Source organism: Pelmatolapia mariae, linkage group LG1 (genome assembly GCF_036321145.2).
Source record: "Pelmatolapia mariae isolate MD_Pm_ZW linkage group LG1, Pm_UMD_F_2, whole genome shotgun sequence".
NCBI classification, from domain to species: domain Eukaryota; kingdom Metazoa; phylum Chordata; class Actinopteri; order Cichliformes; family Cichlidae; genus Pelmatolapia; species Pelmatolapia mariae.
The window spans coordinates 17,290,338-17,308,091 of NC_086227.1; the positions used below are offsets into that span (position 1 = coordinate 17,290,338).

Sequence of the window (17,754 nt, forward strand, 5' to 3'; positions counted from 1 at the left end):
CTTTCGTTTCTTAAAGACTGACAAAATAAATGAATCCTTGAAGCATCTTTTATTAATAATAAGATAACTCGGCGTCTTATTATGGCTGAAACACACATACATCCTGGTCACTTCACTCTTGGTTTGGCTAGGCTCTCCTTTGGGCGGCGCTCTCACCTGGTGTTAGCTCTCTCCGTGGTAGCGTGTCACTTCCGGTCACAACACACAGTGGTCCCAAAAGGTTCATTCTGTTCATCTGGACGTAGCGTTTTCAATGGGAGAAACGTTTCACCACTCATCCAAGTGACTTGGCATATCACAAATTTAGAAGAACATCGTTTAGTCTGGAGAAATAGTTTGCTGCTTTATGAAAAAGCCCTCTGTAAAGCTAGAACACCTTACTATTCATCATTGACTGAAGAAAATAAGAACAACCCAAGCTTTCTCTTCAGCACTGTAGCCAGGCTGACAAAACGTCAAAGCGCTGTTGAGCCAACAGTTAACGTTAACTAGTAATGACTTCATGAACTTCTTCACAAATAAAATTTTGACCATTTTAGAAAAAATTACTCACCTCACAGACGTAACATTACGTACAGCTTTCTCAGTTGGTATTTAGAGGCTTTTTCTTTGTTTTTTCACATTTAGTTTGAGTTTATAGTTTAGTTTTAGTTAACTTTAATAACCTTGGTTTATATCCTCAGCTCCACTTCTGACAGTTTTAAAAAATGAATAAATAACAAAAGTAAATAAAAAATCTTTTGTCCACTCAGGTGGATGTGAAAGGCAAAAATGTGCTTCTCCATATGGCTCTTCTGCTCAACTATTTGGCGTTCTCATTGCTGTTTGCAGCAAACCTGAACAGCAGTTTTCCTGCAGCATCATGTACTGCAGCACACAGCTCTACTTGGTCTCTTTAGATTGGAATTTAGATTAGTTTTAGTCTTTTGAACCACAGAAACCTAAAGCATGTAAACTGCTGTTTTATATTGTCTTTTTTCCATAAATACTCCTTTCTTTTGTTTTTAACTACCCAACATCCTCATCTGACATTCCAGCAGAAACCCTCGAGTGCAGTTACAGTGTCAGACGAGAAGCTAATTGCGGACTCTCCATCATTCTGCTGCCGTGTGTGTTCAGTTTACTGCTGCTCCAGAGATTTATTTCAGCTGACACATTTCCACAAATCCTGGATTGTTTACTGCCTTCCAGAAGTGGACGTTAGCAGTCACGCAGGCTTGCCAGCATGAACACATGTGCACGTGAACTCTCTTCTGTCTTGGCATTTGATCTTTGACTTTTTCTCTCTCTCTCTCTCTCACACACACACACAGACACTCACACACACACACAGACACACACACACACACACTGCAGCCACTCGATGCATAGAGATGAGCCCTAAAAATACCCACACTTGTCAGCACTTTACATTGTCTCCTGTGTACTCGCGTTTGAAATGTAGATTTATGGCTGCTGGCTGTTTGTCTTAAGGCCATTTTCTAGATTAGATGACACAGTGCTACACTGCTAAACAGGAACTCCTGGTGACAGGTTTACACAGTTTTTAGGATTTACATAGTGTAGAGCAGTGAGGAGGGCAGCGGGGTAATATTGCAGTGTGAAGTTTGCGCAGAAAAGCTGACGGTGCAGCTTAAAAAAAAGTCTTTGCTGTAACAGTGTACAGCAAAGCCTGAGCTCACACTCACCAGTTCCCACTAAAACCATGTTGCTTTGATTTGGTGGTATGTTAAGTGAATGGTTTGGGGCTGTAATAGTCTCTTTTTCTAGAAGTAGCCCTCAAGTTAAACCGGGGTTCTTTAAATAAGTTTGATGTCCAGTTTAAAGGAGGATCGGATACAAGTGTAATGGTTGTAGCTTTCTAAGTTACACAAAACGGAACATATACTGCTGCTTGGCTTTCTCTTTTCTTTTCTTTTTTTTGCAGTACACTAGAGTTAGTGTTTGTTTTTTCTCCTTTTCTCCTTTTTCCTGTACTTGTTTTAGAAAAGACATATCACTTCTTCTGTCAGCTGGATGGAAGGAAGTTTTTCCTAAGTAAGGAAGGAGTCTTCAGGGATTAGGCGTAGTCGTGTGTGTGATAGAATCCTAAACACAGCAACACACCAAGGTTACTGTCTGTACTCCTCTTACACTCTTCCCCTGCATCCTGTCCTTTTTCCCCCTACATACTGATATAATGGCATAATTGTCCTGCTTATCATTAGTATCCTGGCATGAGTGACAAATGAATGTTGTTTTTACTGCGGGGCGGGGGCGTCCAGTTTCTGGTGTCCTGCTCACTACAGCTGATAAAACTGTCTAATAGAAACATTGTAATCCTCCTCTGATTAGCCCCATCGGAAGTATCAGCTTCTTTAGTTTGACTGATTGCTGTAAAGGGACAGTTCGAACTGCTTGTATTCCCAGAGGGATGTGCTTTGGTGGCTGTGCTGTGCAATAGCTGGTGGTCCTCTTGCAAAGGAGCGCTTGGGGTCACATTTAAATGCATGTAGTAGGTATCTTTTTTTGCTTGTGTGGGGTTATTTCGTAGAAGCATATTTTTCAGTATTTCAGATAGAACCTGACTCAACCAATGTATATATATATATATATATATATCTATATATATATCTATATATATATATGTATGTATGTATGTATGTATGTATATGTGTATATATATATATATTAGGCCATTTATGCCAACAGTGATGTTACAGAGTGCCCTCTGGTGGACAAGGCATGCATCATCAGTGCTGATAACGTGCTTGAAGGGTGTTTCTCTTGTGTTTTTTGTACTTTTGTAGTTTTCATTTATTGATTGTTATAGATGCTGATATATCGACTGGGCTCTAATGTTAGAGTTCCCTAAACGACTGAGGAGCGAGCAAAAGGAAAAAGATTTTCATTAGTAAGAAAAGTATTAAATGAAATAAAATTTAAAAACAGACAAACTGGTAAATGTACTTTTCATGCTATTAACTTGGCCTTTGGGATATTGTTCATTTTATTTTCCTGGTGCACCTAATCTGTGTTTAAGATCCTTTAGTGTTGTGGACCTAGAATTTAATTTAGTTGAATTTTTATTTATATAACTCCAAATCACAACGTTGCACAATGGAGCTTTATATTGTAAGGTAAAGACCTACAGTAATACAGAGAAAGCCCAACAATCACTTTGAAAGGACTGGTGAAAACTCCTTCACACTGGGAGGGGCGGCCATCTGCCGCCACCAGTCGGGGGTGAGGGGAAGAAGGCTGGGCAAAAGTCATCGTGATGATTTGGGGTTCTTCGCTGCACTGCGTTGGACATTTTCGAAAATGAATTCCTAAGTTTGTCGTGGATAGTCATTTGTCTTACAGGATAATGTCCGGGTGGCAGGCCGCCAGCTGAAGCTCAGCAGAAGAATCGTGCAGCAGGACAATTACCCTAAACATCAAAGTAAAATTCCAGCAGAATGATTTCAACCAAAGAAATCCTTGTTTTGGAGCAGCCTAATTATAGCGCAGACCTTAGAGATCATCTGGAATGATATCAAGAGAGCTGCTCACTCCAGACATCTTGATAACACGGCTGAGCTGAAGCAGATCTGTGAGAGGGGGGAAAAACATGGGACAAAGTTCTTCCTGTGCAGCTCTTAGTTTGGATGTTTGAGCTCAGTGCTGCTAAAAAGAAGTTAGATGAGCTATTACATCCAAGTGTTTACTTGTTTTATTTATTTTTCCTTCTGCACTGGCGATATGGGCATGCTCAGTGCAGACACAGAGATTATGATGACTGTAAGACTGATTAATGCAGAATACCAGGGATCACAAGCTCTTCCTTGCCACTCTTACGTGGCTACTTTAGTTAAAAGTTTATCTTCTTGTGTAGGCCAGTCAGTGGGGTCAGATTACAAAGCTTTTCAGACCTTACAACCTAATGTTCCATATCGTGGTCTTTATATAAATCTAATGTAATTACCCAGTTCAATAGAGTAATCACTGGCAGCCTGCGTGCATTAGGCCTTCTTTTCAGGTTTATGACAGCCCTGTTGGCTCCATCGCTGGCATCTAACAGCTCCCTGAGGCCAGCCGCAGGAAACGCTGAACAGCCTCACACAGAGCCACCTTTGAAAGCTAATGAAAGCTTTATTATGATATTATTATTTTCACTTTGGCTGCTAAGACGGTGACAGTTCGCTCTCCCGTTCTTTCTGTCTGCATTTCTGCATGTGTGAGTCACTTTGAAAATCCTCTGAAAAAGTCAAAGTGTGTTAAACCTGATGTTTGTTTCTGCACGCGTATGAATAGATGTTTGCTCTACACGTACAGCGCAAGCACACATGCACACACACACACACACACACACACACACACACACACACACACACACACACACACACGCACACGCACACACACACACACACAGCTGTTTTTCTGCCTCCTTACATCGACTTATATTCATTTCAGTGGTTTCTATGATGCTGCCTCCCTAACCCAAACATAACCCTGAACCTAAACTTAGAGACTTTTATATTTCTGTCAATATAAACAGAGAGTAAACAGAGAGATCCTCACAACGTGAGTAATACAGGTACACACACCCCTCCCCAAAAGAAGCACTTGTGGTCCTTTTTTATTGACCCTCTGTGCTTCTTTTCCTGAACGGCGTATTAAAGGCCATGTTCACAGCAGAGCTCTGTTCTCTTTGAAGTGTTCAAGTGCTGCAACAGATCCTCAAATATTGACTCTCAAGCCTGCTGCAGAAAAGAGAGTGAGAGAGGGGAAAAAAGAGAGAGAGAGATGGAGAAGAGCAATCCTCACACAGATATGGACAGATAGAGAGAAGGCTCTTTGTTGTAGGTGGGCGTAGTTAGATTTATGGCAGGATGGCTGAATTTGCGTTGGATAAATATGCGTTTGTCAGCTGCTATGAGGTGGGGAGCATATATATATATTTATATATATATATATATATATATATATATATATATATATATATATATATATATATATATATATATATATATATATATATGATATCGAGATGTGGAGGAGCAAGTAAACAGAGATAAGGCCTGATGGCAAGCTGAGCCTGATTCCATCCTAGCAAAGCAGATTAATCTGTCTTAATTTATCCTGTCATAATGCTCCTTTACTTTCCTTAGTACTGGGTTTCATTACATTTTTAATAAGTCTTTGCAGGCACATTATGTACCTATTGTATGGAGGGTTGCTGTTCCTAAATCTATTTATCTCAAAACTTTAAATGACTTTAGAAAATGCATGAAAAACTGGTGAAGTCAGGGATTTTAAGGCAAACTGAGCACGGGCACGACTCCATGCAGTTTATTTACAGACCACCCAAAGGAGTGGACGATGCCACAGTAACCTTGTTGAACCTGATTGTTAAACACCAGTGGGAAAGTCTACCGTTCAGCCTTCGACACAGTTCAGGCTCGTATTTTAATAAGATGGCTTTTAGAACAATTCGGCATGAATAAAAATCTCGTGGGCTGGATTCTTGACTTTTTAACAAGCAGAAGTCAAAGAGTCCGGATACATGGGACCCTGTCCAGTCGGGGATGCGTGCTCTCGCCCTCACTATTTATCCTGTGCACAAATGTGTCAGAGCAGGTTTGAAAAAACAGGGACATTTTAAAGTCTGCAGATGAGTCTTCAGGATCACGTGACCAGCCGCGTCCCACTCAACAATGATTCTGACAAAAGATGTGATCGTGTACTCATGCACAAGCGACCACGTCCATTAAGGGTTCCATTGTAGAATGTGTTTGATGTTATAAATATCTTGGAACAATCATTGATTCAAAGCTGAATTTTAAATCAAGCTTTGAAGCTGCGTGCAAAAATGGGGACCAGAGACTCTCGTGTTTGAGAAAGCGTTCTCGTTTCCACGCCGATAAAACCACGATGGTTTTATTTCAGCACGCTTCTGCTCGATCTGTTTTATCCTTTCCCCTCGGTGTCGTGGTTTGAATATTTATCTGTAGAAAACAGAAACTCTCCCAATCAAATTGTTAAGAGATCTTAACAGGCTGATTGGTGAACCACAGCAGAACACAGCATCCCTGTACACCAGATGGTTACAGCGGTTGGTTTGTTCTGGTTTTTCTTGACAGCTAGCTACCCTTTGAACAGTGAGTTTCAGTTTCTTCCTTCTGGAGGAAGATTTCGGGTCCCAGAGTGCAGAAAAGCATAGTTTAAAAACAGCTTTTTCCCAGCCGTCATGACTCAGTTTTTAAAGTTTTTTTGTACTATGCTTATTTGTTGTCTGGTGTCTGTATTGAGAGTGTGCATGTTAGGATGGATGACTCACGACTGCAGAACCTTTCCTTTCCTTTCCTTTCCTTTCCTTTCCTTTCCTTTCCTTTCCTTTCCAAATAAATCACATTTCTCTCCCCTTCCCCGTCTCTGTTTGAGAAAACCCTGAGCCAGAGCAAACCTCCGTAACACCTCAGAGAGGGCGACTGTTTTCAGTTTTAAACAATGCCCCCTTTATTGAAACTAAAGACGGAAGGAATAAGAAAACATCCCAGCGCTTTTCTTTCCTCCTGAGTCCTTTTTCCCCCCTCTCTGCCGTCTGCGGGTCAAGGTGGTCGCACTGCTGGTGTTTACGGTGCTGCAGTTGCCAGATTGGCAATCCAGAAAGTCAAAACTTACTCGGAGAAAGGTTTCGATATGAGATACTTTATAATGGCTCAGCCAGATATGAACTCCAGGTACCCCCATCATGCAGACGCGCTTGCACATGCCCTAACACATACAAGCACACGAACACACATACATGAAAGGCCCAGCTTTACTTGGTGGTTTGTAAATGGGAGCAGGCAGGTGCTCACTCACGTACACTGAATAACACTTTTGTGCTTCGTCTCAATCTCCTCGTAAATCGCAGCAGCGCTCCAGACTCATTTGCTGCACGTTTGCTCGTGTTTTGATGCAAAGTCTGATTTGTTTGCCTTATCTTTTTTCTTTTTTTGTGACACTTCTCTGATCATGTGTTTTTCTGAGCTGCCGGCTCGCTCGTGTCCCAGCATATAAAAAATAGGTCTGGTTGTCAGTTACGTCCCCAGCAGAAACTTGGGAAGCTCTGTGCCGTGTGATAATGGCAACATCCTTGTGCGGATGTTTGTCATGCCAGAAAAGCAAAAATAAGACTATTTTAAACTCTTATCAAACTCCCCGACGGTCCTGCAGTGAGTGGATTTTGGTGAGTAAGTACTTTAGGTGGGTAAAAGTGTGTGCAGTGCTGCGTCTTGCACAGATTAAAGGCAAGTTTTTTTATGCTCTATATCCAGCAGCTTAAAAGTCTATTCATTCATTCATTCATTCATTCATTTTTTTAAGGATAACTCTGACTGAACCAGCTTTCAGTTTACAGCCTGAGAGGAAGCAGGTCACATGTTAAAATAGACCTAATTTATTACCGAGTCCATTTAAAGGAGTGTTCGCACACGTTTCTGGGTGATTTACATAAAGGCACACTAAAAGTAACTTTTTGATTTTTAGGCTAAGTATTAAAAAAAGGGAAATAATCAGGTAGAAGCATGTGGCAACACTGTTTTTATGGGCTTGCAATTTGTGATTTATTCCCCGTTATATACAATGTTCTCCTTAATTGTGAGCATAAAGCAATCTTGAGTCCGTTCGACTCGACACGCCAGAATGTGTCAACAGATGCAATTAAATCCCATAAAGAGAAATAACTTCTTATTGGAAATGACTCATAAATAAATTGCAAACTGGGATGAACCATGAGCCGAAAATACACGTACATTTTTCCACACGCACACACAAGTTGTTGCCCGGTCTCCCTGTATGTCTTTATTGTTTTGTTTTTGTGTTGTGGTTATTGTGGTATCTCTGACACTGCCATCAGACTCCATCCTGGAACATCAAAGTGTGCTGGTGCTCTTTGTCATCCTCTAATATCCCACAGTGAAGGCGTAGTTTTCTGTTGACTGTACTGACTGTGCCACCCTAAAAGTCATTGACTTTCATTGTGTGTCTTTTGCTCTGGGATGAGCCGAGCGCACAGCGCCAGTGACTCATCCTCTCTAGATGGAGAGTGGCCTTTTCTGCAGCCTATCAGATGTCACCGGGGCTCCTCTGTTGTGGTCACACAGCCGTACACAGAAGATGAATCACATTAATAAAAGCCATCTTTGCATAGCTCTGCAGCTCAGCTGAGGTCAGCTGGTGGCATTTGAAGCTTTTTGAAACCTGAAAAAGTGGCGAGCTTCAAACAAAGTCGCCGATGTTGATGCGTTCGTGCGTTACGGCGCACATTGAGGGATGCGTCTCGAGTGTTGTGCATTTACTGAATCAACATGCCTCTGCTTATTCTGAGCGCCTGTGAAAGAGAGCCGCAGCTTTTTGGTCTATTGTCTGCTTTTAAAAGAGTCTCCGACTACAAAGGCTCGTCTTATTCCTCATCCTGCTGAGTGATCCTTTTCCTCAATGACACGTCTGTGAATGCAAATATGCTTAGAAAGAAGTGGAGGCTTGTTGACTTTGTTGGTTTTGCAGTTTTGAATGGTTTGAAGGCCGCGCTTCAGTATTTAAATTATTATGAGAGGATTTTTTTTGTTTTTTTCTTCTTGTCTGTCTGAGCCGCTCAACCTTTCCTGACCTTGATATTAAATAACGTCTAGTTTGTAGAAAAGTCCTGTGGTTGCAGTAGCTCAGGTTATGAGCAAATTCCTCTGCAGTGGATTACTCACAGGTGAATGTGAGTGTGTGTGAGCAAATCTGCCACTGGAGCTGTTTTTCCTTTATGTTTTGATATATCTGGATTAGCAATCACTTGTGGTTGTTTGGTGGGCAGTAGCTGGCGGGAGCATGCAGCACAGGTCAGTTTCGACAGGCTGTGCTGATCTCACAGATTCATATTTGAATAAAAAATGGCTCCCTCTGGTGGAGAAGCAACCAATCAGCATCTTGTTATCAGTTTACATCTTCAACTTGTTGACCATGTACTTTTTTTATGTATTACTGTAACAGCAGTATTGATTTACTGTCTTAGATGTGAACCTGATGCCTCATCTGGTTTCTTGCTATCACAATATCTCTGTTACTCCCCGACACAATCAGATGCACAGAGATGTAGGGAAAGAGAGACAACACAAGGGAGTGGAAGGAAAATGATTTTGTTTGGTTTCGTGTGAAGTGCCAGAGGCTCCGACCTCAAGTGTAACTCATCACTCTGTTAGCTACCCCTGTCACAGTTAACCAGATCATCCTACATTAAAGAAAATGAGAAGAGCAGCAATTATGGAAGAAAGGAGGGAAATGGGATCAAATTTAAAAGCCTTTTAGACATGGAGAAAGGCTCGGCTACGTAGGAATTCAACTGAGGGGCCTTTGTGATATAATAGCCAATATATCTGGATGATAGCTGCGGACCTTCGAGCTTTCAAACATGAAATGTTCATATATCAGTTTATTTACCATGCGAGCAGGCGAGGGAGGCATCTGTGCAGTTTGATGGGTGGCATGCTGTAATGGCTTGTAGTGACTTCAAATGACGCACATGATACATTGAAAACTACACTTTTTTGTTTTACATTAGCTAACTTTTTTTTTTTCGTTCTTCTCCATTTGGCAGAAATTCACTCAAACTCTCATTCCCCAATTTTACATTTGAAGTTTATATATCGATGCAGTCTTTCACCCGAGCGTAAGCATTTGGCTACCCTTTCAGTAGCCAAATGCTTTTTATCTCTCATGTAATATTTTCCGTAGTTGGTCAAACAAAGTTTTTTGCCCGTCTTACTTTGGCTGTGTGGTTGTGAGGCAGTATTTACACGTATATGTAGCTGCTGTAGTTACTTAAGAAGAGCAGACATTCAGTAAAAGTCACTCCACAGATTTCAATCATGCTGCTTCAACATCTCCTCCTCCCATCACCAGAAATGCAAACATGACTGGCGTAGTGGGGAGGGTCACTGACAGTCAGAATACACACGGGCAGGACGGGCACATTGTCTCATCCTCGGCTTTGTTTTTAACAGACAGAAACAAACCCTCTAAAGTTTCTATTAAAATGCTTTTATATGAAAATAGGCAATTAGAACATTTAAAGAAATATCATTCACACTGCACATCTATTAGTGCATTTTTATTTAGGCAGGATGGAAATAAAAGATTTGCAGCTCCACTGCAGAATACCGCATGTTTTGAATCGCCTGTGGGTTAGAGGGTGGGGAGGTTTTGTCCAGCAAGTTTAACACAAACCATGACCTTTCGTTAACCTAACCAACTCCTGTGTTGTTATTTGCTTACTCATTTATGCTGCTCAATCAGATCAGCTGTGCTGTGCTATGCAACATCAACACTAACAACATGGCTGAAGGGTGTTTCCCACTGTCTTCTTTACTTGTTGCATTTTCATTTACCTACAGTTACAAATGCCGATACCGTTTGATTTTCAGATGGCTGATATTGGCTTGCTTATGTGTTGGTAAGGCTCTAATTTTGCCTTAAACTTACCAAACAGCAGAAATGAAAAGTCTAAAATGAAACTCCAGTTTTGTAAGATAGCCAGCTAATTGCTGTCTTTGTCGTCCTGGGATTTTGCTTGTGGATTTCTCTCTTGCTCTGAAGCAGATGTGAGTGTTGACGGTTGAACCTCGATCTGCCACCAAGTCAAACCTTTTGCCCTCCTTTATTGATGAAACCATCGATCTCAGCAGTTTTAAACAGGTCCAAATATTAAAAGATGTACCTTCTTTTCATCCTCCACATAGCTCCTCCACATCACTTTCCTTCCATCTTTCCAGTTTTTTCGCTCTCCTTATTATTTCTGTCCTCAGGCTTACCCAGAAGCCTGGCCGTCGGACGAGGGCTTCACGTGAGAGGCTCTGCTTCCCACTCACCATCTTCAATGAAAAATAACATGTCGGGCAGCTTTTGTGTCGGTGCCGTGAACTAGTTTAGACAGCAGAATTCGTGATCAGCTTTATTATTCAAGCCTTTTAAGTTCGCTTTAATGTACCTATGATGAGAGATTTATATCCCAGGGAACAGAGGGAGAAGAAAGCAGCGAGAGAGATAAAACAGAGACAAATTTGTTTACTCCACAGATATTCATTACGTGCTTTGACAGGTGGGATTCATTAACTCCATAATCTAATGTGGTAAACCCCCCCCCTCCCCGAAGCATGCACTATAATCCCCGTGGGACCCTTCATAACTCTGCCTGCTCTGCCTCACACACCTGAGGCAGTAAAAATCTCAAACTGTACTCTGTGAGCACATATTTCTTTCCGTTTCTCTGACGGTCTGCATGCCTGCCTCCTATCTGTTTCACACACATACACACACACATACACACACACATGCATGCACAAACACACTTTACACTCCCACAGCTGCTGCTCTTGTCTGTGCCGTTTTTTTTTTTTTTTTTTTTTACACGCTCTCTCCCTGTTTTTCATGTTGCTCTCTGACCAGAGCACTTGCTGTGTAGGAGGCGCGGCTTTCTTTTTCTCATTCACACACAAACACACATCTTTGAGTCTCGAGATCACAGAAGGCCTGTGATCACGCTCTTTTCCTGGTGACTCGGTGTTTAGTGCTGCCTCTTGAGATGGTGTGCCTGTAGGCATGCCAGATCCCTCTCTGTCCGCCCCGCAGTCGCCCTCACCAGGGGGGCCTTCGGTCAATCTTTCTGCATCGGTGCGTATTATGCAGCATTGGACAGTCTAAGCCCACTCTCAGACTCTTGGCCCCCCCTCTAGGTAGCTCCAGGCGTTCGCCCTTACTTTTGCCTCACAGCTCATGACAAGCACATGATGTGAGAAAGGCCGTGGCTCAGGTATAAGCCAAGACAAAAGGATAAAGGCCAGCTTACTGCCCTTGTGAACCATGCTCTATTGTGCTAGGATTATTCCGTCTTGTAGGGAAAACGCAGAGGCGTTCTCACATCATGTTCAGGAAATCTTACGCTCACGTGCGACTTTTTATGTGTTCAGTCAGGAAAGAAGAAACAAAGAGACAAATGGGTGAAACATGGTTTTAATTGGTCTTGGAATATACGTGCCTTTTGTGTGCAAGTTGGATAGATGCAATTTCCTTTTTCACAGAGGAATTGAATTAAATGAATTGAATCGCTTCACTGGTTAAACACTGCGTATGTACGGAAGCTCCGCTCACATTATGTATCACAGCAGTCCCCACTTCAGTGTGTTCCAGTCTCTTTCTTTGCCATTTTTCTTTGTCAGCTCAACTTTTGATTAGAGAACAAATTGCTTCCCTGCACGTACTCCCCTCGCTCTCTCTGGAAAGACGCGGGGAGCTGCAGCCCCTGCTGGGAGCCCTAGAGACTCGTCTTCTTTTCTGTTTCTCTTGATTTGGTATTAATGGAAGCAGAAGTTCTATAAGGGTATTGTACTGTGTATGTAGCTCTGTTCATGCCAGAGCAGTTTTAGCCATTATTAGAAGCTCTGTTGAAGGAGTTTTAGGCTTTTCCTTTTGAATATCCTGCTCTTGTTGGCTTTAACTCTTTTCTATATATTTGACATCCTCCTTAATGATGAGTTCTGACACCTCAGTATATGTCAATAAAGGCGTGATGATGACTATTACATAGCAGGTATCTTTCACATCTTTTACTCCTAGTGTAGAGTTCAAATTAAAGGTGCTGAAATATGAAGTTTTGAATTTTTTCTTTCTCCTGTTGTCTATCTCACAGAGTCCTTCGAGGCCTTGTTGTGGCAAGCGGAGAATTACACCATCACCCTCTTCCAGGATTTGTACCACAGCATGGCTGATCAGGCTGCGGGTCCCGTGCGGGAACTCTTCACTGACATCAGCCTCTTCCTGCTGGGCTCTGAGTTCAGCGTCGATGAGTTAGTGCAGCGCTTCTTTGACGCGCTCTTCCCTCTGGTCTACGATCACCTCATCAGCCCGAGCCTCAGCGGCGTATCGCCGGGCCACGCCGAGTGCGTGAGGTCATTAAGCCGCAGCGTCAGACCGTTCGGCGGGGTGCCCGGCCACCTGGCAGATCAGATCGCTCGATCCGGGGTCTCTGGGAAGCTTCTTCTTCAGGCGCTGCACCTGGGAATCGAAGTCATCAATACCACGGACCACTTACAGCTAAGCCGCGAGTGCAGACGGGCCCTGCTTAAGATGCACTACTGCCCTCATTGCCAGGTACGGATGGACCTCTCTGAAGCGAGTGTATCGATCTGAATTAATGAAACTTCTTTTATCGTCAGCACTGATTGCGCTGTAATTTTTGCTCCACAGGGCTTAACCCAGTCCAAGCCCTGCATGGGCTACTGCATCAACGTGATGCGAGGGTGTTTGGCGAGCATGGCAGAGATTGACATCCACTGGAGGGAGTTTGTACGCTCGCTGGAGGGTCTGTCAGCAAGGATGCATGGACCTCAGGATTTGGAGCAAGTGCTTCTGGGAATTCACAGGCTCGTTCATGATGCTGTCAGGCATGCTAAGGAAAATGGACCGCGGCTCTCGGCACAGGTTTAGATCATGACGAATGATTTAATGTTGTTTGAGATGAGTAGAGTTAAAACTGTGCTGAGGTTCTGCAGGAGGTAAAACTGGTGTCCACTGTAGATCTGTTAATGTCTGAGATTAAGAGGAGATTAATAAGGAATTTGAGAAAGTCTTGGGGATATTATTTAGGTTTAATAGGATAAATTACCTTTAATAAATTATCACACATGAACGTAGGTTAGTCAAGAGAAGGCAAAAACTCCTCACAGGTACATCAGTGTTTGTTTGGTCAGAAATTGCAAATCCTTCAATATTATGCGAACATTTTTAGAGGCACTTTTTTTCTTTTCACGTGTAGCTCAATTCAGGCAGCTTTTGCTGGGAACTGGAAGCCCCAGGGTGCTTGCTTCTGAGCACACCAACTTTGCAGAATTGAGGCACCACAGCTCCATCTAGTGGTCGACTAAAGCTGCTACTGCTCAACAACCCTGCACATACAGTAGATTCAGAAATTGGACATGATAGGCTTGGCTGCACTAATGGCCTCAGTATAAACATGTGTCACTCACCTATCTAAAATAAGGCCAATTTGTTATGCGCCAGAACAGTTTAACGAGATTAGCGAATTCTTAAAATGCTTGTTTCTCCCTCAGTGTTTAGACTTTAATTTGTGTCTGTCTCATCGGGTTATAGGTTTACAAACTGTGCGGCCCACCAAGCAGGAAGCCTGCTCAGTCGGTCAGCATCCAGCACAGCAGCAGCAGAGAATCCATCCCTCTTAAAGCGTCTGCCAGAGCGCCAGGAGGCTCACTCGCTAACAGGAGAAAGTAAGTGGGAGGAAGATGTCAGATATGTGGAGAAATGGTGCCATTCTTCTTCTTCGTTTTTTTTTAGATGGTTTAATGCACAATTAAAATGCACAACGCTTTATTGGACAAGTTAATTAGCTGCGCGCTTCCATGTGGCTGCTGCTTTTGCAGGGATTTTCTGAGCAGTCTGCGTCTGTACCTCACTTACTACGGCGGCCTCGCTGATCAGCTGTGTGCGAGCGACCTCGCATCCAATGACGCGCTGTCCTGCTGGAACGGAACAGAAATCGTTAAAAGGTTTGTTTTAAAGATGTAAATGATGCATACAGACGGTGTGACACATTAGATAAAGCCATGTTAGTATGGTAAAAGGTTTTTTTAAACCTCTGAAATTAATTTAGTGGGATCAAGGGTGTTTTTGGAGAGATAATCATCAAAATTTGATGTGATATTCAGGTATTTCTTTTAATTTGTCTCCCATCTGTAGTTTATTTAGCCAGCGGGCATGCTGTCAGAATCCGTCACTGATAATTTTATCGTTTAATTTCTGACATCATGCTGATGGAGACACGCCAACGCTCAGTGATACAAAAGGATTCATCAAATTCATATTAGAAATGGTACTGCAGGTATTTTCAAATGCCTAAAAGATGCACGTGAATTGAAAAACAGTTTTGTTTTTGGTTGATAGGCTTACTTAAAGAAAACTGCTAACAGCAGTTTGGAAGGAAGTGACACTTTTTGATGTGATGTTTTAGCTTCACTCTGCAGATTCATGCACGTGCACAGTTTGACTCGAGGAGGCTGCTTTGACATTCGTCTGCTAGAAGTTTCTTTGCAATCTCCTTAGTCTCACCCAGCTGAGACCAACATACCTACATGCAGGCGCTATCTGTGATGTCTCAGCTACACTTGAAGCCACACGTGCAATCTAACATGACACCCTGGGTGGAGAATTCTGCCTGCAAGGAAGTCTAACTGTTAAATGAACTGACAAGGATAAAACAATAATGTAGTTCAAAGATTTGGTTGCTTTAAAAAAAAAAAATCCCCTTTAAGGTTGTCTTCTTGTGCATCTCTTTACTGCTCTCTTTAAATTTGTCCTTTTATGACTTACACTTACAAGTCTGGATTTCAGCATGGACTTCAAACTTTTACAGAGACCAAACATTGATCTCTTTCAAACTGACACAACTTTCATATGAACAGTCTTTCTCACTGATGACAGCTGGGCCTCTAGCTACAACACAGAGCCCAAACATTAGTCTACAGTTGAAGAATCTGCAGTGTCTGAGTCCAAAAGCGATCCACGAGTTCAGTGGCGGCTGTGGCTCAGGAGGTAGAGCGGGTCGCCCTCCAACTGGAAGGTCGGTGGATCCCTGCAGTCTGTCTGTCACGGTATCCGAGTTTCCCCCGGTGCGAGTGTGTGCGCAAATGTTAGACAAAGCGCTGAGACACAGAAAAAAGTGCTTGTATGAATGTGTGTGTGATTGCTATGTACACCCGTCCCTTTACTTGCTCTTCCAGAAACTTTGACCACTTTCCTAAAATTCAGATTGAAGAGTCATTGTTTTGAGATACTGGAGGGAATTTTGTGTTCATCAAAGAGGCTCAAATGTAAAAGGACTGAAGCGGACTTTGAGGTAATGATTTAAAAATATCAGCTGTGGACGTAAAGATAAACTTATCTCCCCGATTGATTTAAATTTGCCCAAATTGGGTTTTTAAACTGTTTAAAATGACGGATGCAATATTGTTGAAACATAAAGTATAATCCCATTTTACATGAGGTCAAAAGGTTTCCTTCTTTCCTGTCATGAATAGGCTGTTTGTGCACCATCTGACCCTGCTCATATATATATTGCCCCCTACAAACACCATGACACCACTGTAGAATTAATCTATTAGCTGTTACTGCCTGCACACATAGATCTTGGATATGAATGGTTGTGAGCTGGCGCAGACAACCTGGCCTCTTTCACGGTATCCGTCAGTGGCCTTGTCTCCATTACATCACAGCTCTCGATCTTGCCCGTGCTGTCATCACTCAAGGACCCCTTCATATATTCTCAGTCTGCGGTTGTTCCTCTTAACTGTCAGCTGCTGTCAGGGCTGCTGAAACGACAGGTGGGCCTGTATTTCAAACCGCAGTGAGGTTGGAGTTGCCAGTTCAGGTTAGACGGTCTATTGTAAAGGATGACAGCTGTGTTGAGATTGTTTCGCGGCGCCGTGTGAAGGTAAGAGGGAAGGAGCGGGGAAAAGGTCTTTCACGGCGTTCGCAGCAAACGGAGAGATTCAGAGTTCTTAAGAAAGTAGCTCACTGCTGCTTATCAGAAGTGGCATTACTATGGAGACGGAGTATCAAGGTTAAGTTTCATTCTGCTGTCGACAATTTACTCTTTTCATCTTCTGCTATTTTTTGCCTTAACACCTCGGGTTTCCATCGCAAAGGAGTGCAGCCATCTCTGAGAATAGAGATGTTTCTTAAGTGCCGGAGAAAGAGGCAGGCCAGCAGGCTGCAGCCTGTCTATCATGTCTGGCAGCAGCCGCTGGGAAATGCTTATGGTCTGTGGGCGTTCCTCTGCAGTTTAACCCTCCTTTCTTTCTTCCACTTTCACGCTAACACGTATTGATAGGGAGTCCTTCACCTCGGGTTCACTCACAGCTCCGCTTCATTTTGATTTTGCCATTACTGCAAAAGCAGAAGGATTGAGAGACATTAAGAATCGGGGGAGACCGGGCTCCGAGGAGACTATCGAGTGAAGTCCCCGCAGCTTAGCAGCCTTCCTGCAGATCTGCAATCTTGTGCTGCTTTCTATTAGCCTAGAACCATAGATGAGTGGCTGGGAGTCAACACAAGCTGAGACAAAAGCAATAAATAACCTCCTGCCTACGGGTCATAACCCAACATCCACTGAGAGAGAGGGGAATAAAACTCACTGCTGGCTGGTGGCTGATTTACAGAAGCTTATCGAGGCCTCTGAGACCTTAAACGATTAGTGCAGTTGGTGTGTGTGTGTGTGTGTGTTCGTGTGCGCGTGTTATGTGTCTGAAACTGTACGTTAGATTGTGCACGGATGCCTTTTATAACAGCTCTTTGTGTGTGCTGGCACAGATTGTTTTATGGTCTTAAAGGAGGACTAAGGCAACCAAAGCTTTGTCGTTTTTAATAAAAAGGCTGAGCACAAAAAACATGACACAGGAGCCTGAGATTTAAGAGAGATTTAATGCACGTCCTCATCACGGTCCCTGGTAAACAAAGAGATAAAGAACAATCAGATAAGATCATAAAGGAAAAACACAAGCCGCTTTCATCTCATGTCGATGACGTGGCCTTGCTTCAAGGGGGAATTAGTTATCACATTCTTTCTCCGTCTCCCGGTTTGTCGCTCATGCTGGGAGGGAAAGAAATCGCACGAGAAATTAATCAGTGTTATAGATAATAAACAGATTTTTTCTCTTCTTCTTTTAGTGACAGCTGAGTTCACCTGTTATAACC

General features: G+C 42.8%; 1 protein-coding gene across 1 annotated transcript in view; it reads left to right on the forward strand.

The window, feature by feature from the left end:
- Positions 1-17,754, forward strand: part of gpc5a (glypican 5a) — a 139,123-nt gene that overhangs the window by 18,990 nt on the left and 102,379 nt on the right. The window contains exons 3-6 of the mRNA XM_063490991.1: positions 12,680-13,140; positions 13,237-13,470; positions 14,140-14,273; positions 14,427-14,552. Coding sequence (XP_063347061.1) covers positions 12,680-13,140; positions 13,237-13,470; positions 14,140-14,273; positions 14,427-14,552 — 955 coding nt within the window. The remainder of the gene's footprint in view (positions 1-12,679; positions 13,141-13,236; positions 13,471-14,139; positions 14,274-14,426; positions 14,553-17,754) is intronic.